Here is a 26,007-nt window from a genome sequence, read left to right on the forward strand (position 1 = left end):
GCCCAGTCAAAGGAACAAACCAATAGTTCAAATGAGATACAGGAGCTGAGACAACTAATGCTGAATATACGAACAGAAATGGAAAAACTCTTCAAAAACCAAATCAATAAATTGAGGGAGGACATGAAGAAGACATGGGCTGAACAAAAAGAAGAAATAGAAAATCTGAAAAAACAAATCACAGAACTTATGGGAGTGAAGGACAAAGAAGAAAAAATGGAAAAAACAATGGATACCTACAATGGTAGATCTAAAGAGACAGAAGCTACAATTAGTGAACTGGAGGATGGAACATCTGAATTCCAAAAAAAAACAGAAACTATAGGGGAAAGAATGGAAAAACTTGAGCAGGGGATCAGGGACCTGAATGACAATATGAAGTGCACAAATATACGTGTTGTGGGTGTCCCAGAAGGAGAAGAGAAGGGAAAAGGAGGAAAAAAGCTAATGGAAGAAATTATCACTGAAAATTTCCCAACTCTTATGAAAGACCTAAATTTACAGATCCAAGAAGTGCAGCGCACCCCAAAGAGAATAGACCCAAATAGGCGTTCTCCAAGACACTTACTAGTTAGAATGTCAGAGGTCAAAGAGAAAGAGAGGATCTTGAAAGCAGCAAGAGAAAAACAATCCGTCACATACAAGGGAAACCCAATAAAACTATGTGTAGATTTCTCAGCAGAAACCATGGAAGCTAGAAGACAGTGGGATGATATATTTAAATTACTAAAAGAGAAAAACTGCCAACCAAGACTTCTATATCCAGCAAAATTGTTCTTCAAAAATGAAGGAGAAATTAAAACATTTATAGACAAAAAGTCACTGAGAGAATTTGTGGCCAAGAGACCAGCTCTGCAAGAAATACTAAAGGGAGCACTAGAGTCAGATACGAAAAGACAGAAGAGAGAGGTATGGAGAAGAGTGTAGAAAGAAGGAAAGTCAGATATGATATATATAATACAAAAGGCAAAATGGTAGAGGAAAATATTATCCAAACAGTAATAACACTAAAAGTTAATGGACTGAATTTCCCAATCAAAAGACATAGACTGGCAGAATGGATTACGACCCAGCAATACCACTGCTAGGTATCTACTCAAAGGACTTAAGGGCAAAGACACAGACGGACATTTGCACACCAGTGTTTATAGCAGCATTATCTACAATTGCAAAGAGATGGAAACAGCCAAAATGTCCATCAACAGACGAGTGGCTAAACAAACTGTGGTGTATACCTACGATGGAATATTATGCAGCTTTAAGACAGACTAAACTTATGAAGCATGTAATAACATGGATGGACCTAGAGAACATTATGCTGAGTGAGTCTAGCCAAAAACTAAAGGACAAATACTGTATGGTCCCACCGATGTGAACCGACATTCGAGAATCAGCTTGGAATATATCATTGGTAACAGAGACCAGCAGGAGTTAGAAACAGGGTAAGGTAATGGGTAATTAGAGCTGCAGGGATACAGACTGTGCAACAGGACTAGATACAAAAACTCAAAAATGGACAGCACAATAATACCTAAGTGTAATGTAACTAGGTTGGAACACTGAATGAAGCTGCACCTGAAATATAGTTTTTTATTTGTTTGTTTGTTTGTTTGTATCTTTTGTTTTTGTTTTTTTCTTTTTCCTTTTTTTATATATATATATTTTTATTAGTATTATTATTTTAATTCTCTTCTCTATATTAACATTCTATATCTTTTTCTGCTGTTTTGCTAGTTCTTTTCCTAAATTGATGCAAATGTACTAAGAAATGATGATCATACATCTATGTGATGATACTAAGAATTACTGAGTGCATGTGTAGAATGGAATGATTTCTAAATGTTGTGTTAATTTCTTTTCTTTTTTTGATTAATAAAAAATAAATAAATAAAATAAAATGTTTTTGCATGAGGAAGGGTAAAGGAATGTCAGTACTGCAGGGTATTGAAAATAGATGGTAATTCATATTTTAAAACTTTAACTTATGAGTGAGACTAAACAAAAAATGTTTATTTGGCACAGAATTTATATTTTGACTGGTGCATTTCCTAATTTGTGTGGACAGCTTAATTGAACACCATGGTACTTGGAAACTTGAGTAGGGCATGAGATTTTATATGTTTATACAGAGTGATGCCCTGATAAATCCCAGAGTGATTTGAACAATGAATAAAAAAGTACTTGCAAAGTCTCCTTGGGGAAATGGTGAGAAGGGAGGAAATTCAACTTCCCCAAGTGGAGAATTCTTGATATTCTCACAAGCAGTGGGGACAACCAAAGCAATAGGCTGACCCTCCAATCTTGGGGTTTGTTCATATGAAACTTAACCCAGCAAAGGATAGGCTAAGCCTACTTCAAATTAGGCCTAAAAAGTCACCCCAAGAGAACCTCTTCTGTTGCTCAGATGTGGCCTCTCTCTCTTAGCCAACACAACAAGCAAACTCACTGCCCTCCCCCTTCTATTGGGACATGACTCCCAGGGGTATGGACCTTCCTGGCAACATGGGACAGAAATCCTAGAATGAGCTGGGACTCAGCATCAAGGGATTGAGGAAAGCTTCTCGACCAAAACGGGGGAAGAGAGAAATGAGACAAAATAAAGTATCAATGGCTGAGAGATTCCAAACAGAGTCAAGAGGTTATCCTGGGGGTTATTCTTATGCATTAACTAGATATCATCTGTGTAGTTAAGGTGTAATCGAGAGGCTAGAGGGAACAGCCTGAAAATGTAGAGCTGTGTTCCAGTAGCCATATTTCTTGAAGATGATTGTATAATGATATGGCTTTTGCAATGTGACTGTGTGACTGTGAAAACCTTGTGTCTGAAGCTCCTTGTATCTACCTTATCGACAGACGAGTAAAACATATGAATTAAAAATACATAAATAATAGGGGGAACAAATGTTAAAATAAATTTAGTAGATTGAAATGCTAGTGATCAATGAAAGAGGGAGTAAGGGGTATGGTATGTATGAATTTTTTTCTGTTTTCTTTTTATTTCTTTTACTGAATTGATGTAAATGTTCTAAGAAATGATCATGATGAATATACAACTATGTGATGATATTGTGGGTTATTGATTATATAACAAAGAATGGAATGATCATATGGTAAGAATGTTTGTGTTTGTATGTGGTTATGTTTCATAAATAAATAAATAAAAACATGGCTTTTCTGGGGTACATAAAATTTTCAGACTGGCACACCACTGCTTCCAGTTTGGGAAAATTATAAATAAAACTGCTACGAACATTCCTCACAAATCTTTTGGTCCACATGTGCATTAATTTATCTTACTATATACCTAGAAGTGGAATTGTTGAAATATAGGACAGACGTTTGCCTTACAGAAACTGTCAAAAAGCATTCCAAAGTGGTTGTTGCATTTTTTACACTCTCACCAGCAACGTATAAGAGTTCAGCTACTCTACATCTTTGCCAACAGGAGGTGATATGGGTCTTAAATAAATTCACTCTGATGCCTGTGGAGCAATATCTCATTTTCATTTTCACTTGCTTTTCTATAATGATCAGGGATGCTGAGCACTTTAAATATGTTTATTGGCCATTCAGATACCTTCTTTTGTGGAGTATGTATTTAAGCCATTTGCCCAAATTTATTGGGCATTCATACCAGATTATGAGTCAAACATTAGTGACTTGAAGAAACTGGGCCACCCAAAATATTTTTCTGGTAAGATGAAGAAGAATTACATGCAGTTTCCAGAGTTAACGGTGACAGTAATTTGAGAGAACGTTCAGTTTCCAGCATTTGTAGTACTGTTGATGCCAACGGCAGGGTCTGTACTAAATGACCATGTCTTCCCTGGACCAGTTCTGCGTTATGCGTTTGTGAACTGCTCCTGTTGCCCAGTTTCCAAACCTGTTTCTCTTGGTCTCCGAGAGATTCCGTGAGCCACTTAATGTTCTGTAATAAATTATTAATCTCTTTCAATTATCCAGAATTGTTTTCTGTTTCTGCCAGTTAAGAACCATGATTGATATGAATATAATAAAGTGTTTATTTAGAGAAAATTTATTACCATAAGAAAAATGATTATTTGATGTATTTAAAAAGCATAAAAATCAAGACGCCAGGAAACAAAACAAAGTAATTAGGATTAAAAATATAACTTAGTGGAATAGAAAATAATATAAAAAAACAGTAAAATCAAAAGTTGTGTCTTTGAAAAGGTCAATAAAAGAAATAGATCCGTTTTCACTCCTCTTTGCTCAAAGATAACGATATTCTTCAAAAGAATATTCTTCAAAATACCTATGAAAACTTTAAAGAAACGATCTGATTCCCCAAAACAAAAATGAATTAAAAGTGGGAATGTAACACACATCATTAAAAGTAATTATATATATCTTCATATCAACCCAGATGATATTATTGAAACTGATTTAGAGAGAGTTCCTGATTCTGGTATAGGCTCCAGAGAGTGAACAAAGGCAGGTAGGTTTTTGAGGAAAGTAAAAATGTAGGATAAATGACCAGCATCGAGTAAGTTTTATGTTTGGTTTTTTCAACTTTGCCCTCAGTTATGGCAATCTCAGGAGCAGCGGTGGTAATATGTGGGCAGCCAAAACTCTGAAAGAAAGCCTGCCATTTTTCTGTCCAGAGGAATCAGGATAAAGACCCTAGACAACAAATGCTACCAAAGAGCAGATCCTTTGGACAGGAAAGAGACAGAAAAATAGAACCACAAATGATGTGATTAAATTTAATCCAGATCTCTGGTTGAGCCCTGAAGCAGGCATATGTAGGATAAATTGAAACTGTATTGCACCTAAGATTTAAACAATTGAACTGAGATATGAGTCAAAGCTTACTGTATTTGGGACTGTTTGCAGTATGATTCTAACCAAGTTAATTGCCTACTTACGCAAACACCAACAACTCTTCTAAGCAATATAAATGAATCCAGAGTCACCACAACATAACACTCACAAGGTCCAGAAAGCAAACCCAAATTACTCAACATAAGAAGAACCAGGCAAAGATTGCCATACTCAAGGGAAAATATAATAAACAGATACTAATTACAAGAAGACCCAGATGCCAGAATTATCAAGCAAAGATTTTTTAAAAGCTATGATAATTATACTCAGTGAGCCTAAGGAAAATGCACTCAGAGAATAAAAAGAGGAAATCTCAGCAGAGAAATAGAAAGGGGGGATTTTAGAACTAAAAAAATACAGTAGCTGAAATTAAAAAAAAATCATTTGATGGACTTGATAGCAAAATGGAAATGACAGAAGAAAGAGTCGGTGAGTTTCATATAGATACATGGAAATTATTCAATGTGAAGACAAAAGAGGCAAAAGATGGAAAAAACATGAAAAGAGATACAGCGACGTGTGGGGAAATATCAAAGTAGAATTTACAGGTAATTTAAGCTCTACAAGGAACAGAGAAAGAGAGAGTAAGACAGAAAAATTACAGTAAAAATGACCAACTCTTCAAATTTCATGAAAAACATAAATTTACAGATTTAATAAGCTGGGTGCAGCGGGTTAAATTATGCCCACCAAAAAGTTCTAACTCCTGGTAGCTGTAAAGGTGGATTATTTGGAAATAGGGTTTTTTGTAGATACAATCAAGCTAAAAAATAAAGTCATAGTGTATTAGAGCAGGCCCTAAATCTAAAGACTGATGTCTTTCTAAGAGAAAGGAGAAATAGAGTTGAACACAGAGAGAAGAAAACCATAGGTGACAGAGACTGAGATTGGAATGATGCAGCTTCAAGCCAAGAAATGCAAATGATCGCCACCAACCGCCAGCAGCCAGGAGGAGGTGAGAAGGAGTCTTCCTTCCCCAGAGCCTTCACACGGATTGTGGCCCTGCCAGCGCCTTGATCTCAGACTTTCACCCTCCAAAAGTGAGAGAGAATACATTTTGACTGTTGTAAGCCATCCAGCTCTGGAGCACTAATGCGCTTGGTAAAGCCCAAACAATTTTTTTTGTTTTTTGTTTGTTTGTTTTGCACAGGCAGACACCAGAAATGGAACCCGGGTCTCTAGCATGGCAGGCGAGAATTCTGCTACTGAGCCACCATCGCACTGCCCCAAAACAGTATTTTTAATGTGTGAATATATCTTGGTCAAACTCCTGAAAATGAATATGAAAGAGAAAATTTTGGAATCAGCCAGAGAAAAAAAGACACGCTACCTAAAGGGAATAACAATTTGAATAGCTGCAGGCATCAAACGATAAATTTAAAGAACTAAGGGGAAAATTCAATCCAGAATTCTATATCCAGTGAAAATATTATTCATGAATAAAGATAAAGACATTTTCAGATTTAAAAAAGCCAAAGAAATACATTACCACCAGTCTGAAATGAAAAAACATACTGAAGAAAATTCTTTACCTGAAGGAAAACAATGCTGGAGGGAAAACTGGATCTTCAGGAACAAAAGGAGAGCATTGGAAATAAGAAATCTATAAGTAATGTACAAATCTATAAGTAATGTAAAAGAAATTATCTTAATTTCTTCAAAATACATGAAACTGTTTAAACAAAAATTATTCCATTGGCATATGAGGATTATAAAGTACTTAGATGAATATTCTAAGGGAACATATATATATATATATATATATATATATATATGAAACTAATATGTAGTTTCATATGTTTATATATGTAGTGATATGTTTATATATCACTGTACTGATATATAAATATCAGTACAGTGGAAAATGTTAGCAGGAGGAAACATAGGGTTATAAGGTTTGAACATTTTATGTGAAATGTTGTTATATTAACTCTAAATAGAATATTAAAAGTTAAGGATATATTTTGTAATCCCTAGAGTAGTCACTAAACTAATAAAACAAAGTTTTATTAAAACAATAGATAAATTAAAATTGAATTCTAAAAGTGTTCAAGTGATAAAAAAAAGGCAGGAAGGGAAGAACAGAGAAACAAAATACAGAAAGACAAATAGAAAACAAATAATAAAATGGTAGAAATAAGTCCAGTGATATCAATAATTATGTTAGTATTGACAGATTAAGAAGTACAATTAATAGGCAGAGATTCTCAGAATTGATAAGAAAGAAGCAAGAGCAAATATATGCTTTCCTACAAAGGGCACATTTTAAACAAATCAGAGGATTTGTAAATGGGTGGATAAAGATAAACTAAGCAAACAGTATGAAAAGGCTGGAGTGGCTATATTAATACCAGATAACATAGACTTATCGCCAAGTTGAATGAACCTTGAGGACAGTATGTTGAATTAAAACCAGAAACAAAGTGACAAATATTATCATGCCTCACTCATATGGACTAATTATAATATAAAAACTAAAAGAATTGAAGTTGAAAGCATGGGTTATCAGGTTGGGGCCTCTTGAAAAGGTTCTAGGTCATAAGCTTTTACAGCAGTCACATCTATTCTAGAGTTGTAACTGTTATTTCTAAATTCTGAGTTACTAACCAGGTTGTGTACAACCTGGTCATTCCCTGAAACTCTGGGTATTTACGTGACAATTGAGACTCTGAGTTAGAGCACTGAAGCTATGAAAGTGATCATTACCCCATAAGGCAACTGTTTAAAAAGTTGAAAAAGTGATCAGACTTCAACTAGAGATATGAATGAAACTGATCTGGATAGGACTAAGGTAAATCAGAATATATGGCAAAGGATGATATGGTTCATATTTTAGAACTTCAACTTCTGTGTGAAACCAAAGGGAGAGATGTTTATTTAGTGCAAAAATTATATTTTGGGTAGCACATTCTCTAATTTAATTTGTATGGTCAGTTTACTTGAACAACATAATTACATGGAATCTTGAATGGGGAGTGAGATTTTATTGGATTGCACAGGTTAGTGCGATGCCTCACTATATCCCAGAGTAATCTGGACAGAGAATAAAAAAGTATTTGCAAAGTCCCCTTGGAGGACTGGGGAGAAGGAAGGAAATGTTCAATTTCCCCATTTGGGGAATTCCTGATATTCTTGCAAGCAGTGGGGAGAACCATATCAATAGGCTGAGCTCTCGGTCTTCACGTTCGCCCCTATGAAACTTATTCCTGAAAAGGAGAACAAACCTCCTTATGATTATGCCTAAGAGTCACCCTCAGAGAATCTCTTTTGTTGCCCAGATGTGGCCTCTCTCAGCAGTATGAGCTCATTGCCCTCCGTCATCGTGGGACATGACTCCCAGGGCCTGGGATAAGCCAGGACCCAGCATCACAGGACTGAGAAAGCCTTCTTGACCACAAGGGGGAAGAGAGAAATTAGACAAAATAAAGTCTCAGTGGCTGAGAGATTTCAGAGTTCAGGTTATCCTAGAGGTTATTCTTATGCATTATAGATATATATCCCTTTTTAGTTTAGTGTGTGAAGATTTTTAGTGTGTGAAGATTTCTCAATAAAAACATTTTTAAAACAAACACACACACACATACACACACAAAGTTACTTACCTCAAATGAATTTGCATTTAGTTGAATACGAGGCATTTGACCTGATATCAGTTTGCAGGAATGTGCTAGAAAAAGAGAAATAAGGGTGTCATCTTTGAAGACTCGGTGCCTTTCACAAGCTCGGTAAGAACAGAGATCTGTTTATATTCTTCCGTCATCAGACTCTCTGTCTTGTGACTCCTTCAAAGTCTAGCAGCTCATCATGAAAACTGAGCAAGAGGTTTGTAGAGGGAAAAGGAATTGAAGCTGTGATTCATATTAATCTTTGTGAGCAGTTTAAATAGAAAAGGTTGGGGAGGTACTACTAGCTGTATTTCCACTTTTAGAGTTTTGTGGATTTTTATTTTTATTATCTCTCTGTGATATGAACTCAAACTCATGGGTTATAATAAATCCAAGTTTTGAGGAAGCCAAATGCTGTTGTATCAAAGTACTATATCGATAATTTTATATCTAGTATGCTAATAAAATCCCAAGTATAATTAAAAGAAATAACCTGTGATAAATCTGTAATAATGGTCAATGTGATTGACCTCAGAAATTGATTTTCATTTTGGAAATTTCAAGTCATTCCCATTTTAAAACTTAAACTGGAAAATAAAAAAACAACAAAACCAGGAGTAGCTCTTACCTAAAAAGGTTTATTGAGCAGTGATCTTTTTTTGTCATAAAACCAGTTATTTAATTGAAGCTATAAAAAAGAGGCAGTATAACTGATAAAATAATTTAAAAAGAATATTTAGCATGTTTCAAAAGATTTAAAATAGGAGGACACTTTACAAAAAGTTTTGTGTGAAAATAAATTCTGAAACCATAAGTAGAAACATAACATTACAGAGTATCTTATAAAGTACTGAGACAGAAATAAAAGAGGAATATTTTTATAGCAGTCATCTTAAAACTAAAGGAATAGATCTTTGTGATGCTGAGAAAACAGTCATTAACAAGTAAATAGGTCACTTTCTTTTCCTCTCAAAGGGTCACAGGCCCATCATTTGAAAAGCTATTAGATGAAAGAAAGGAACTAACCTTGTTATGGATAATAATGTGAAGTACTGGTTTGACTGAGAGAGAAGAGTACTGTAAAGGTTGAGAAAGTTGGGCAGGTATTTCTCTTTCTTCTTCTAAGGTCAGCCTTGGCCACTGAGAATTAATGCTTATCCTAGGGAGATGGTATATGGTAGTGGTATGGGTGTGTGTGTTTAATTCAGCAACTGTCCACTAGCTCATTAACTCTCCCACTCTCCTAAACTATTTCCTACAGTCTCCTCTCTTCACAAAGCTTTAGTACATCTTTTGCATCCTCCTTCTCAGCTTGGGACCCTGGCTTCCTATTTTACTGAGAAAAAGGAAGCGATCTGAAGAGAACTTTCAAAAACTCTCCTTACTACATTGATGCAACTACCTATGCCCGTGCTCAAATGTTCTACATCATCTCCTGTTACAAGGAACAAACTCTGCATATCCCTTCTGAGTCCCTTGTACAACGAGCTAAGACCCACACCAGCCACACTGATGTACTTGATCCCAACCCCTCTCACCTAATCAATGGCATTATTCCAGCAATTCTTCTTCTCTCCTGAACTACTCCTTGGGTCTCTCCTCTTTTATATCAATTCTCACTCCCTTGTTGATCCCTTACTGTGTCATCACTTTAAATTACCATCTTTCTGCTGAAGACTCCCAGTTTTTTTTATTAATTAACGGACCCACATCTCTCCACTGAACTCTTAACCTACCTACACAAGTGCCTACTTGACATCTCCATTTGAAGACCAGGAGGCACCTCAACATATCCAAAGCCAGGTTAAACTACATAGTATGCTTATAAAGGACGACAGTCATAGGAGTCAGACCTATCCAGATTGAGTTGCCTCACATCTTAACTGAAGTAACCTCATCAAAAGATCCTTCTTACAATGGTCTCACGCCCACAGGTATGTTCTCATGCCCACAGGTATGTTCTCATATACTTGTTGCTTGGATAAATAAGGTTAAACACTTGATGTGAATATCTAAATTCATAGAGGAGTTGCTAAATGCTTGGCATCAAGCTGAGCTCTTCCCAAGACTGTCTCAAACCGTCCTCACAACCCTATTAAGTAAAAATTACTATCTCCATTTTGCAGATGTGAAAACTGATGCTTAGAAAGGTTATATAATCCTTCAAAACAACCAATGCTTCATTGACCCTATGTTCTTTTCCAGCTGTCACCCCATTTCTCTGCTCTTTCTCACAGTAAAACTCTTTGAAAGAGTTGACTATACTCATTCTATCCACATCAACAAGTGCTGACAGCCCAACTCACAAAATGTATCCCAATTTCAGCTCCGCTCTCACATTCCCCATCAAACACAAATCACCATCATCTCATTAGTCTAGTCTCAGCACAGTAGCCAACAGATACTTTTAAAACATAAACTAGATCATTTCACTCTCCTGCTCAAAGCTGTAAACATTTCTTTCTGTGGTCTGTCAAGTCTTGACCTATTGTTCTCTGCCTTTCTCACAAAAATCTAGCCATGATGACCTTCCTATTTCCTCAAACATGACAAGTACATTTCCACAAAAGGGCCTTTGTACTTTATTGTTTCTGCCTGGAGTACTTTTTCCATAGATTTTTCTGACGCTTACTCTCTCTTCTCATTTCGGGTCTCTGGTTAAATATCACCTTAACAGATCATCTACGTAATATTACCCCTCACCCCTGTCTACACTCTGCTTTGTTTTTCTTCTTAGCACTCTTCAAAATAATATTACAGGACACATTTATTTGGTGGCTTATTTTCTCTCTTCTCCACTTGAATGTAAGCTCCATGATGGCAGAGAATTTCCTATTCAACTCTTCATACCCAGGTCTTAGAATTTCCTGATACGTAGCAGGCGCTCAGTGTTAACTGCATGAACGAACATAAAGTGAGCAAACAAATGGAAGCAACAGTCAAAGATGTCTTTTGCATACAGTCACTTTATCCTGTCTGCCCAGCTAATCAGAGGTGGCTACCACAATGACCACAGAAAGAATAATAGTTTCAACCCCTTCTTATGATCAGTACTTTCATATTCACTGCTAACAGCTGATTTTTAACTCCATTTCTGCTCAACTCATCCCAAGGATGCAACAAAACAGTGAAGTTTTAAAAAAATACTATAAATGTAAAAGTTGATATTGAAGCTTGAGGCAAAAAAATCACTAATTGAATATCTCACTAATCAAAAAGTTATATCAATAAACATACAATAAAATATATATATATATGTATATATATACATATATATATATATATATATCAAATGGTGAAAATGTCAAAAGATAATTTTAAGTTTTGAGGGGAAAGGAATAAGAAACTACCTGTCACTTATGCTTGCATTCTGCATTCAAGAATGTGAAAGGGACAGAACACTTTGCTTTGCTTAGTCTTTTCAAATTCTCTGCTTTGTGATGGAATGGTTCCACTGCATTCCATTTTTCCAAAGACAAATAAAACAATAACTTTAAAGAAGCTCAGCCATATATTCTTGATACCAGGATTGATACATGTATCGATTACATTTATTGTGAATAAATAAATAACAAGATTTCAACACTTTTTTTTATATATCTATTACCTATGTTAATTGCAGTTTCTTGTTTATCTCCAGTCAAGACCCATATTCTTATGTTTGCTTTCAGTAAAGATGTTATGGTTTCTGGAACACGTGCTTGAAGGCGATCCTCAATGGCTGTAGCTCCAAGTAGCAGAAATTCCTAGATGTTTTTGAAAGAAATATTTTCTATTGCTAATTAAAGATGAAAACTTTTCCATTTATTTACTGTGTCGTTAATGTAATGAATGAAAGGTGCTCTGCGCACACACACAAAAAAGATAAAAACATGTTCAAGCTGGAATCATAAGATTACATTTTGACAAAAGATATACAGTCTAATAATTTATTCTGCAAAATCTCATAAATGTGTATACACACACAAGCATTCTATTTTCTTCCATTGATCTATCTGTTTATCCCTGTGTTTGCCACATCAAAAAGCAGTGCAATATGAGGCTTAGGGGGTTAGGCTCTTAGACTCATGCTCTAACTCTACAACTTACTAAATGTGTGATCGAAAGTAGGTTATGTAAACTTTCTGTGACTTAGTTTCCTCACTCATCTACCAAGTGGAGAGAATAAGATTATTCATAGGGTTCTTATTCAAGCTAACATTCGTAAAGTGATTGGAACAATGTCCAACAGATTGTAAATAGGTAATAAACGTAGTCCATAAGTGTTGATTATTATCACTTTATTATAAATATTCATGTCTGTTCAAGCAAGCCACATTTCTTTTTATCTGTCTACAAAGTTTTCTTTATGATTCTCAAACTCTTCCTGCTTCTTTTCATAATAAACTTGTCAAATTCTGCTATGAAATTTCTGCATTGAAAATTCTGCTATGAGTTTGATGTATTTTTGCATTGCACTGAATTTTGGGATCACTTTGAGGAAAATTGCCACATTTATGATACTGAATTTCACTATATATGGCATATCCATTAATATGGTTTCTGTGCTGGTTTGAATCTGTTATGTACCCCCAGAAAAGCCTATGTTTTTTTAATCCAAGCGTGTGGGAGCAGACCTATTGTTGGGTGGGAACTATTGATTAGATTGTTTCCATCAACATGTGACTCCACCCATTCAAGCTGGGTCTTAACCCTTTCCTGGAGACCTTTATGAGAGAAGGTTGAGAGAAGTAAAGAAAGAAAATACTCCAAAAAGAAGCAAGAAGGACCCACAGGAGCTGAAACAGCCATTTGAAACAAGAAGCCTAGAGAGGAGGCAAGCCAGCGTCGCTATGTGCCTTCCCATGTGATAGAGGGACCCCAGAGGCCAGACGCCTTGCCTCGAAGAAGATATATATTTTTTTGGTGCCTTAATTTGGGCATTTTCATGGCCTTAGAATTATAACTTGTAACTTAATAAATCCTCTTTGTAAAAGCCAGTCGTGCTGGTTTGAAATTGTTATGTACCCCCAGAAAAGCCATGCTTGCTTTCTTAATCCAATCTTATGGGGGCAGACCTACTGTCTAGGGTAGAAACTTTGATTGGAATGTTTCCATGGAGACGTAACACACCAGTTGTGGGTTGGACTTGTTGATTAGATAGAGATATGACTTCACTCGTTCAAGGTGGATCTTAATGACTTTGCTTTAAGAGAGCTCACAGAAAGGGAAAGATGCAGATATTTGAAGATGTTTGAAGTGCCAACAGAGAGAGCAGATGCCTAGGCAGGGATGTTGGAGATACAGAGCCCAGCAGATGTTGCCTTGTGCCTTCCCATGAGATGCTAAGCAAGCCAGAACCCAGGGTTGTGTCCTGGAGGAGCTAAGTGAAGGCCCACAGATGCTTAGAGGAGAAACCACTGGCATCAGAGTCTGAAAGCAATGGAACTGGGCACATGGATCCGCAGACACCAGCCACATGCCTTCCCATGTGACAGAAGTGTCTTCCCAGATCAGCTTTCCTTGAGGTCATGGTATCTTTCTCTTGATGCCTTAGTTTGGACATTTTTATGGCCTCAGAACTGTAAAACTGTAACTCAGTAAAGTCCCTTTTAAAAAGTCATTCTATTTCTGGTATATTATTCTCCAGCAGCATTAGAAAACCAAAACACCAATCCATTTCTGGTATATTGCATTATGGCAGCTTTAGCAAACCAAAGCACCTTCTAATTTAGTCCTCAAGTAAAACTTCAAAATCTTCTCCATAAAGTTCTTACTCATCAAGGGATTTATTTTATAATTTTTTCTCCTATTAACTGTAACTGGAAGGATTCCAAAAATTTCACTAGGAGCATGAATAGTAGACTTTAACCGGCAGAAGAAAGAATCAGTGAACTTTAAGATGGATCAAGAGACATTATGTAATCCAAAAGAAAGTACAAGGAATGAAGAAAAATGGGCAGAGCCTCAGAGACTCTTTTGGACACCATCAAGCACACCAGCGTATGCATAGTAGGAGCACTCGAATGAGAGAAGAAAGAGAAAGGAGCAGAGACGTGTTTGAAGAAATAATGGCTGTAAACCACCATATTTGATGAAAAGGAATAATACACATATTCAAGAAGTTCAGTGAGCTCCAAGTAGAATAAATGCAAAGAAATCCCTATCCAAACATACCCATTTAGTAAAACTGCTGAAAGTCGAAGACAAGGGGGCAATTCTGAAAGCAGTGAAACAAAAATGACTCATCATGTACCAGGGAACCCCAATAAAATTTAAGATGAACAATTTACTTCACTTCAGATACCAAAGAACCCATCTAGTGGTAGGATGTGTATTCAAAGTGCTGAAAGGAAACAATGCTATGAACCAAAAATCTTACCCCCAGCAAAGCTATCTTTCAAAAACGAAGGCAATTTTTTTTAAAAATGAAGACAAAATACATTCCCAGGTTAACAAAAACTATGAGAATTTATTGATAGCAGACATGCCTTACAAATAAATTTTCAAGAAGTTCTTTAGTCTGAAAGAAAAAGACCCCAGACAGCAATCCAAATGGTCACAAAAAGTAAAAAGAGCTGATTAAGGCAATTATATAATTACAAAACAGTATAAATACATACATATTTATTATTATCCTATTAACTGTTTTTTTTAAATGGTATAAACTAAGAGGTATCTAATTTATTGTTTGACCTATAACATAACCATATACTTGACAATAACAGTATAAAAAAGGCAGGTGGATGAACAGCTGTTTTGGCATAAGGAAATAACACCCAGTAAGAGCACAAATTCATATAAACAAATGAAGGATATCAGAAATGGTAAACAAGAAAGTTAGTATAATAAACTCCATACATATATATTTGCTCACTTTCCTTGTCTGTTTCTTTAATAGACTTAAAATTATATAAAGTAATAATTAGAATAATGTATTACTGAGTTTGTACCATGTAAGATGAAATATGTATAACAAATAGCACAAAAAAGGGAGAAGAAGAAATAGAGCTATATAGGAATAATGTTTCTATAGTTTACTGGAATGAAATTAGTATAAATCTAAAGTAGGTTCTAATAAGTTAAGATATATATGGTAAGCTCAGAGAAACCGTTAAGAATATAACTCACAAAAATATAGTGAAAAAAATATTTTAAAATTATGTTACACTAGAAAATATTCAGTTAATGCAAAAAAGAACAGTAAAAAAGGAATAGAGGAATAAAATATAGAGATATGGGATAACTTAGAAACAAAATGGGAAATGGCAGACTAATTTAACTATATCAATAATAACATTTAATGTAAATGGATTAAACAATCCAGTCAAAAGGCAGAGGTGATTTTAATATATTCAACCATATCAAAGGAAAGATGGATAATAAACCAACATCCCATTATATGCTGTCTATGGGAGAACATTTTAGACTTAAAGATACAAAGTAGTTGAAAAATAAAAGGATGGTAAGCGTTCGAATGCAAACAGCAATGTAAGAAAGCTGGAGTGAGAATAATAATATTAGACAAAATAGATTTTAAAGCAAAAGGTATAGCCAGAGATGAATGGGGACTCTTTATTTATAAAAGTATTAATCCATCAGGAAAAAAAAATAGTCATAGTTATATATGCACTTAATGACAGAGCCCCTAAATACATAAAGCAAAAACTGGAAGGGAGAAATAAGCAATTCAACAATAATAGTTGGAGACATCAGTACCACATTTTCAAAAGTCAATACATATCTACACAGAAAATTGACAAAGAAATGGAAGACCTGAACAACACTATAAACCACACACACTGAGCAGATGCTCACAGACGGCCCTTCCCAACAACAGCAGAGTACACGTTTTTCTCAGTTTTCCAGGATAGACCATATGCTCGGCCATAAAACAAGCCTCAGTAAACTTAAAAGAACTGAAACATGCAAAATATGCTCTCTGAGCACAATGAAATAAATTTAGAAGTCAATTACAAAAAGGAATTTGAAAAACACACATCTGAATAACCAACGGTTCAAAAAAGAATCACAAGGGCAGTTAGGAAGTACTTAGAGGTGAAAAGTCCAGAATAGGCAAATCCATAGAGACAGAATGTAGATTTGTGGTTTCTAGTGCCATTAGGGCAAATGGGAAGTGACTGCTAGTGGGTATGGGATTCTTTGTGGGGTGATGAAAATGTTCTAAAGTTGATTACAGTGGTGGGTATACAATTCCATTGTGGTGGCTTGGATATATATATACCCCAAACCAACATGTTCTTAAACTTAATCCATTCCTGTGGTTGTGAACTCTTGTAACTAGGACCTTTGATTGAGGTTACTTCAATTAATGTGTGGCCCATATGAATCAGGATGGGGCTGAATCCTATTACTGGAGGCCTTATGGGGAAGGGCACAGAGAAAGCAAGCCAGAGGGAGCAGTCGGGAGCTGAAAGACAATGGAACCCACAAGAGAAGAGAGAAGCCAAGAGAGGACGCCATATGATCTGCCATGAGACAGAAAAGCCAAAGACCAAGAATTGCTGGCAGCCAGCTCCAGATGCCACAGTTCCAGGAGAAAGCAAATGTCTTAATTTCGGACTTCTCCTAGCCTCAAAACTGTGAGCCAAGAAATTTCCATTGTTTAAGCCAACCCATTCATCCTATTTGTTTTGGCAGCTAGGAAACTAAAACATGTGAATACACTGAAGACCACTGAATTATGCATGTAAAATTGGTGGGCTGAATGCTATGCAAATTATATCTCAATATGGCTTTTATGTTAAATTAGAAGGAAATGCTACAAAGGACCTATAAATTCAGAGGGCCTTAGTATCAAGTTTGGTTCTATATATATACACAAACATATTAAATTCATATTTGTAGAAATAGCAAGATCCTGATAACATAATAGCCAAAATAATTTCTTTAGAATTCATAATCTAAGATGTTATATATTAATGGCATTGATCCAAATGTAGAAATTGTCTTTTGTACCCTTACCTAACTAGAAAGAATTTACAGTCTTGTGAGTCCTTATAAGAAAAATATTCAGGAACTAAAGAAGGGCTAATGGCCTCAAGAACAGGTAGATAGGGCAATATATAAGATTCCACAAGGGTTCCATGCACTAGTGCAACTTTCCAGAAACCTGCAACCTCCAGATGGGTCCCTGGACCAGATAAATCCTGAAACCTAGAGAGTCCAGTCTCTCCAGAACATCAGATAGTTCCACCTCCCTACCCTATATTAGTGACAGACCCTTCCAACATGAAAAAGTTAGAATGGCCATAGCCCATAAAGAGAGGGATGGAAAGATCAAAGATATGGTAGAGCTATACAGAGAAGATAGGACTAAAAATGAAAATGATTGTTGAATCATTAAATTGATATCTCTTTCAGTCTCCAGTATCTCAGAGAAAATAGAAGTAAAAACCTAAAATTGTGGAATTGTAACACATGTCAAACTCTGAAATATGTTCTACAACTAATTGTGGTGTTGCACTTTGAAATTTATAGCTTTTTTGTATCTATGTTATTTTTCACAAAAAGAAAAGAAAGAAAAAAGTCGATTGTGATGATAAAAAAAATGTAACCCTTTTAGCCTCCTATATTTTGGGGCAACTAGAAGGAAAAATGTGAGAGGATTGTATGGTAGCCCACAACAAACTCTGGGATCTGTCCTGTAACTATTTGTTAAAGAGTCCTTTGAAAACCATTGTTTTTTTATTTCTTTGCTTTATTTTGTATGTGATACCATACAAATTACAAAAGTTAAAAAAATAAATAAATAACAGGCAGAGCATCCCCCAAAATACCTTCCTAACTGGAAATAATGAAGAGCCACAGCATTACATGTGGAATTGTCTGAAAGAATCAATTTCCCAGAAGCAGGCAGTTGTACACTCTCTGGTGTCATCTGTATGAAAAGATTATGACGACTACTTACAGCTCCTCAGAAGGTAGCTACCACACAACTATAATTATAGTATAACATCATTTAGAATTGTAAAATTAAAACATTCCATGAGGCAAGAGTTAAGAAGGTTTGGGAGCTAATGTAAAACAAGAAAAAGTAAAACCAAAGGACAAGGCTATTAGCTTTTCTAAATGGAAATAAAGGTCTACTAAGCCTAAATAACTGGAATTGATAGCGTGGCTAAAACTAACACTAAAGTGAAGAATCACAAATTTTTAGGCCATTATAGCTGAAAAATATACCACTTAAGAAAATCCAGTAACCTGGTAATCAAATCTAAGTGCACTAAGCTATCTTCTCATGTATTATTTAGTTCTGCTAATTGTCCATTTTTATGGACAATTCCATTCAATGGACAATTCATCTAGTTCCAGGACTAGTCTCCGCTGACCAAGATGTAATGAATGGTAAGTCTGAACTACTCAGAAGCTAATCACCCTTGATTGAACTGAAAAAATCAAATTGGAGAACATAAATTTGGTCATGGTAGACTCTGAATGAGTAAGTCTGATAATTATCAATGTCATTTAGCATCATGGAATGTGATTATTTGTATGAGATAGTTGCCTAAGTGACTTAAGCTAAATCTCCCAAACTAAACAGAGAAATTGAATATTTTGACTTCTGATGCTGCTCTGTATTTTTTAACCTCATAGTCATTGAGAGGTAATTCAATGCTTTCTTACATAGTGTGTCAGTGTCCAAATAACTGATTACATTTCCCCTCAAACTTTCCAAGAGCTTGTAATCACATAGACAAAAACAATATGTAACCTCACTGCTTGCTCTCAGGTGAACAGGTAATGTTTAGAATACAATGTAGCATTTACCCAGGTCAAATAACCACCAAGATCAGATGGGGAAAACAACTGTGATAGCCCTTTTAACTTTGATTACTGCCATTTATATAAGGAAGTATAAGAATGAGAATACACCCAGATAAGGAGCATCAAGCCCGGTTGGCTATATGTTTTCCTTGGATATTGAGAAAATTGACATAATCAACTGTCAATATTTCATTCATCCATTCAACTGTTATTTTCTGAATACCTGCTGCATGCCAGACCCTCCATAGAGGGTGGAGGTATACTACAGAATGAATTAGTGAATTTAAGAATACTTTCAAACAAAAGATCAAATATTTAGGGATAAATTTAATTAAGGATACAAATTTAAGAGTTCAAAAGCCTATACACAGAAAACTACAAGAAATTGCTAAAAGAAATTATGGGAGACCTAAATAAATGGAAGGGGCATACCGTGTTCATGGATTAGAAGACTAAATATAGTTAAAATGTCAGTTCTACCCAATTTGATTTATAGATTCAATGCAACACCAATCAAAATTCCAAAACCTACCTCACAGAAATAGAAAAACCCATAACCAAATTTATTTGGAAAGACAGTGTGCCCCCAAAAGGTAAAAATATCTTGAGAAAGAAAAATGAAGCAGGAGGTCTCACACTACCTGACTTTAAAGCATATTACAAAGCTACAGTGGTCAAAACAGCATGGTACTGGCATAAAGATAGATATATGACCAATGGAACTGAATAGAGTATTCAGATATAGACCCTCTCATCTATGGACAATTGATCTTTGATAAGGCAGTCAAGTCAACACACCTGGGACAGAAGAGTCTCTTCAATAAATGGTGCTTGGAGAACTGGATAGCCACATGCAAAAGAATGAATGAGAATCCATATCTCACACCCTATACAAAAATTAACTCAAAATGGATCAAAGACCCAGACATTAGAGCTAAGACCATAAAACTTTTAGAAAAAAATGTAGAGAAATATCTTATAAAACTTGCAATAGGAGGCAATTTTCTAGATTTTACACCCAAAACATGAGCATTGAAGAAAGAAATAGATAAATGGGAATTCATCAAAATCAAACACCTTTGTACATCAAAGGACTTTATCAAGAAAGTAAAAAGACAGCCTACACAATGGGAAACAATATTTGGAAACCACATATCAGATAAGGGTTTAGTATTCAGAATATGTAAAGAGATTCTTCAACTCAACAACAAAAAGACAAACAACCCAAATAAAAAATGGGCAAAAGACATAAACAGGCACTTTTCAGAAGAGGAAATACAAATGGCCAAAAGGCACATGAAAAGATGCTAAAACCAAAACCTCAATGAGATATCATCTGACACACATCAGAACGGCCATTTAAAAAAAAACAGAAAATGACATGTGCTGGAGAAGATGTGGAGAAAGAAGCACACTGATCCACTGTCGGAGGGAATATACTGCTGTGGAAGGCAGTTTGGTGGTTCCTCAGGAAGCTAAATATAGAATTGCCATATGATCCAGCAATCCCATTACTAGGTATACATTCAGAGGACGTGAGGGCAAGGACACAAACAGACATTTACACACCAATGTTTATAGTGGCAATATTTATAATTGCCAAAAGATGGAAACAACCCAAATATCCATCAATGGATGAGTGGCTAAACAAGCTATGGTATAGACATGCAATGGAATATTCCATCTTATTATGCATATACATACAATGGAATATTATACAGCTATAAGAAAGAATAAAGTCATGAAGTGTCACAACGTGGATGGACTTTGAGGACATTATGTGGAGTGAAATTAGCCAGAAACAAAAGGCCAAATACTGTATAGTCTCACTAATATGAACTAACATTAATGAGCGAACTTGGAGAAGTGAAGTTAAGATCACAGGTTATCAGGAGTTAGAAATAGGATAGAGATTGGGCAATCAGTGCTGAGGGAATACAGATTGTGCAACAGGAATGATTTGTAAAAATTCAGAAATGGATAGCACAATACCACCTGATTGTAGTACAATAGCATTAGTATGCTGAATAAAGCTGAATGTGCGTTATGATAGAGGGGGAAGGGCTGGGGGGGCACTTCTGGTATGAAACCAGAAGGAAAGATAGAAGATAAAGACTGACATGATATAATATAGGAAAGCCTAGAGTGTACAATGATGGTGATTAAATATACAAATTAAAAAATGTTTTTGCATGAGGGAGAACAAATGAATGTCAATATTGCAGAGTGTTGAAAATAGATAGTACGTGGGAAAATGCACAATCAATGTAAGCTAGGATCTAGTGTCATCTGTAACATTGTAATATGCTTCCACTGAATGTAACAAAGGCATTATGCCAAAACTAAATGTCAGCAGGAAGAGGGTACGGGGGAGGGGTATGGATTCTTTGTGGAAGAAAAGGAAATAGCTCCATATAGATTATGGTGGCAAAGGCATTTCTGTACACTTAGGTTGGATTGCATGATGTGCAACTGAAACTTTAAAAATGAACAGAGAGAAACAAGTGCTAGAGAAAATTTGAAGAAGGAAATGTACCTATTCACTGTCGGCAGGGAAATGAGAGGTGCAGCCCCTTGGAAAGCAGTGTGGTGGTTCCACAGATGGCTAGGGGTGGGGTTGCCATATGATCCTGAAACCTGCTGCTCATAAATACCTGGAGGAACTGAGTGTGGGAACAGGAATGGACAGTTGTACACTGGTGTTTCTGGCAGCAGTGTTCCCGATTCACAATGGATGGAGGTGGGCCAAGGGTCCAACGGCTGAGGAATGGAAGGGGGACTGTGGTGTGCACATACAATGGACGATTGAGTGGGGAGAGAGGGGGAAATATTCAACCACCCCATCTGGAGAATTTCTGATATTCCAGCAAGCAATGGGGACAACCAAATCAATAGGCCAAGCCCCCGATCTTGGGGTTTACCCCTATGAAACTTATTCCTGCAAAAGACAGGCTAAGCCTACTGAAAATTAGGCCTAAGAGTCACCCCCAGAGAAACTCTTTTGTTGCTCAGATGTGACCTCTCTCTAAGCCGACATGGCAAGTGAACTCACTGCCCTCCCCCTCTACATGGGACATGACTCCCAGGGGTGTAAAACTCCCTGGCAACGTGGGACAGAAATCCTAGAATGAGCTGGGGCTCAGCATCAAGGGATTGAGAAAACCTTCTCGACTGAAAGGGGGAAGAGAGAAATGAGATAAAATAAAGTGTCAGTGACTGAGAGATTCCAAACAGAGTCAAGAGGTTATCCTAAGGTTATTCTTATGCATTATATAGATATCCCCTTTTTAGTTCATGGTGTATTGGAGTGGCTGGAGGGAAGTACCTGAACTGTAGAGTTGTGTTCCAATAGCCATGTTTCTTGAAGATGATTGTATAATGATATAGCTTATGTAATGTGACTGGGTAATTGTGAAAACCTTGTGTCTAAGGCTCCTTTTAACTAGGGTATGGACAGATGAATAAAAAATATGGATAAAAAATAAACAAACCATAGGGGGAACAAAGATTAAAATAAATTGGAGAGTGTATGAGGATAGTTCAGTGGTAGAATTCTCATCTGCCATGTGGAGACCCAGTTTCAATTCCTGGCCCATGCACTTCCCCAAAAAACAAACAAACAAACAAAAAAACCAAACAAGCAAAAATCCAATAAATGGTGCTGCCATAATGGGATGCTTACATGGAAAAAGAATGAAATGTCACAACGCCATACAGCATACAAAAAAAAATAATAAGTAAATATATAAATTGTGTAGATGTAAATACTAGTGGTCAACGAGTGGGAGGGGCGAGGGGTATGGTGTGTATGACTTTTTTCTTTTTTATTTCTTTCTCTGGAGTGATGCAGACGTTCAAAAAATGATCATGGTGGTCAACACACAGCTATGTGATGATATTTTGAGCCACTGATTGTATACCATGTATGGAATGTTTTCATGTTAAGAATGTTTGTGTGTTTGTATGTTCTTTTATTAATAAAAATATTATAAAAATAAAAGAATACTCTCCTCCCCAACCTTGGCCCCCACCTCTCACAGTCTGGAAAGAGAAACTTACTTATTCTTTTCCTTATCCTATGACTTCCTTACTTTTCCTTACGCTTTTCCCATTTATGACTTCTAGACTGCCTACCCCTTTAAACCACAACAAACTATAAAATATAGCAGTTTGATTAAAAAGTTATTGCCATGGTAATTACTTGTATAGTTTTTCAGGTCCCAGAGTCCAGTTTTCAATTGCTGGGTCTTCTCCATGTGTGGGAGCTCTGTAGGACCTGTGCCATAGCTGGTAAAATTCTAGTGGTGGTTTTGAACTGGAAACATAAGGTTCCCACAAATCCATGAGTCCTTCTTCACTGTGATTTGTCAGCAGATGCTGAGTAATTATACAGGAGGAATATTTTAGAGGGTTCAAGCATTTGATATGAAGCTAGATTCTATTACAAATCTTCAATTTTTATTTTTGAAAGGGAGATGGGCCCAATGAATTCAAGAAAATCTACCCAGTCTAAATTTGTTCTGGTCAAGCCCCTGCAGAAATGAGATGCAGAATCCATGCAACCAGATAACAAAAGTGCCCCAAGCCAAAAACCTGATTTAAAATTGGTCCTGTGTCTGTGGAACCCCTGAGGCCTTCGGTGAAGCACAACCACACTCTAGTAACACTCAACAACCCAGGGTACACGAGAACCCCCTAGGAAAAACAACAGCCAGACAAGAAAAAGTATTCACTCACCCAGTGAAATACGCTGGAGTAATCAAAGAAGATAAGAGATAAGAATATTCAATCACATGAAAAAATGTCTCCAACTTATTAAGTGAAAAAATCATGGTTCAATCAGTTTACACAGTATGAGCTAATTTTTATGGGAAAAAAATTGCATATCTGTGTATGTACTACATGTATAACACCCTCATATAAGGAAAGAGATTAGGAGCTTATATCCAGAACCTAATCGATCCCTAGCCCTGTATCACAGATGCTTCTTTACTCTTACAGCTTATTTTTTAATGACCATGTACTATTTTTGAAATGGGGAAAGTTATTATATGGAGGATAACAAAATTGAACTGAGTTTTCAAAATTACATCAATATATGAAAACATCTATAAGTTTTATTTTTATTTTATTCACATATTTATCTTGGCATACAGAGTGTGTATGGGGCATGTTACCTTTTCGATCCCCTCATAACATTCTTCCAATGTTTTTATTCTGTCTTGTAAAACTGTGCTAGCTTTTTTATACTCCTTCAACCACTCCTGATATTCTTTCTCATTTAAATCTGTATAGGCGATACAGAGAGTTCTCAGACCTGAAAAAAAGGATATTATATATGCTGGTCACGCTGTCAGTGATCAGGGACAAGGGAAGCATTTGAAAATAAGGTTCAAGAGCCTCTGAGAAGACATGCGCATGCGCAGTCCTAACTGTGCCCCTCAGCACATCATTTGCCCCTGGCTACCTTACAGGCCTGCTCTCTTACTGTCTGTTCCTTGCTCACAACGGCATCCTTGCTGATCTTCTTACTTCCAGATGCTTCCACTTACTCTACCTTTTACTTGGGAAACTTTCCCCTAAGTACCCCATGGCTCTCCCCATCACTTCCTTCAGCCTGAGCTAAATCCTGCCTTCCCGTCCTATATAAAGTACACAGTTGTCACTCTCCATGGTCTTTATTCTGTTTCATTTTTCTTCATAGTACAACATACCATGACCAGATACCATGTGTTTACTGGTAGATTCCTTGAGGGAATGAGCTTTCTATGCTTTATTCAACTGCTGTCCTGGAGACTTAAAACCAGTGTACGGCACAAAACAGATACTCAATAACACTTTATTAAATGAATGAAATAATGAATGAGGGCTCGATTTTTCAATTACTAATTAAATAATCTCTAAATTAAGAGAAAACTTATTTTAATCCAATTTTTATCCTTCTTAATCTTTGATTTTGAAATAATTTCAACCTTACAGGAGAGATGTAAAAACAAACCTATGCAGAGAACTCCAAAACACCCCATTCCCCAGATACCCGATCCACCAATTATAACACTTTGCCACCTTTGACATATCATTCTATCTGTCTCTATATTCATTATTGATCATTCATTTTCCCATCTACCTATATCTATTACTTAGTGAACATGTGAGATCAGGTTGCACATATTATAATCCTTGAACACATAATGCTTCCATGTACAGTTTCTATGAACAAGGATAGGAGATTGAAGTATGAAATCGCCTTAAGGGTGGTTATCAGCTCAGGAAATTTAACATTGATGCAAAGCTTACATTCTATATGTCAAATTTTCTTACATCCCAGTAACGTGTTTTTGAGCATTTCCTCCTCTATTCTTAGATCCCATCCAGTATGAATGTATTGTATTTCCTTGTCATTATCTCTTTTAGCTTGCCTTTCTTTTTTTTTAAATTGTGGAAGTGTATATACAACATAAATCTTCTCATCACAACCCTTCCCAAGCAGAGCATTCAGTGAAATTGATTATACTCACAATATTGCAAACCCTCACCATCATCTGTTACTGGCATTTTTCCATCACCCCGAAGAGAAACTCTACACCCATTTTGCATTACCTCCCCGTTACTCCTGCCCCCTACCCCTGATAACCTGCTCTCTAGTTTCTGACTCAATGAATTTGCATATACTCTGACATTTTCTTTGTGTTCACTGTGGGGCTTAAAGTTAATATCCTAAATCTAAAACAATGTCATTTGCTTTGATACCAGCTTAACTTCAATAACATACATAAACTATATTCCTATG

At 36.1% G+C, this 26,007-nt stretch overlaps 1 protein-coding gene across 11 annotated transcripts in view; it reads right to left on the minus strand.

Moving 5' to 3' along the window:
- LOC143681660 (phospholipid-transporting ATPase IB-like) overlaps positions 1-26,007 on the minus strand; it is a 232,010-nt gene that overhangs the window by 70,450 nt on the left and 135,553 nt on the right. For all 11 annotated transcript variants that reach the window (XM_077158874.1, XM_077158873.1, XM_077158882.1 and 8 more), the window contains 3 exons: positions 24,395-24,534; positions 12,058-12,196; positions 8,448-8,512 (listed from right to left, as the gene is read on the minus strand). In XM_077158874.1, the coding sequence (XP_077014989.1) occupies positions 8,448-8,512; positions 12,058-12,196; positions 24,395-24,534 (344 nt within the window). The remainder of the gene's footprint in view (positions 1-8,447; positions 8,513-12,057; positions 12,197-24,394; positions 24,535-26,007) is intronic.

The sequence above is a fragment of the Tamandua tetradactyla genome, chromosome 4 (genome assembly GCF_023851605.1).
Source record: "Tamandua tetradactyla isolate mTamTet1 chromosome 4, mTamTet1.pri, whole genome shotgun sequence".
Lineage (NCBI taxonomy): Eukaryota > Metazoa > Chordata > Mammalia > Pilosa > Myrmecophagidae > Tamandua > Tamandua tetradactyla.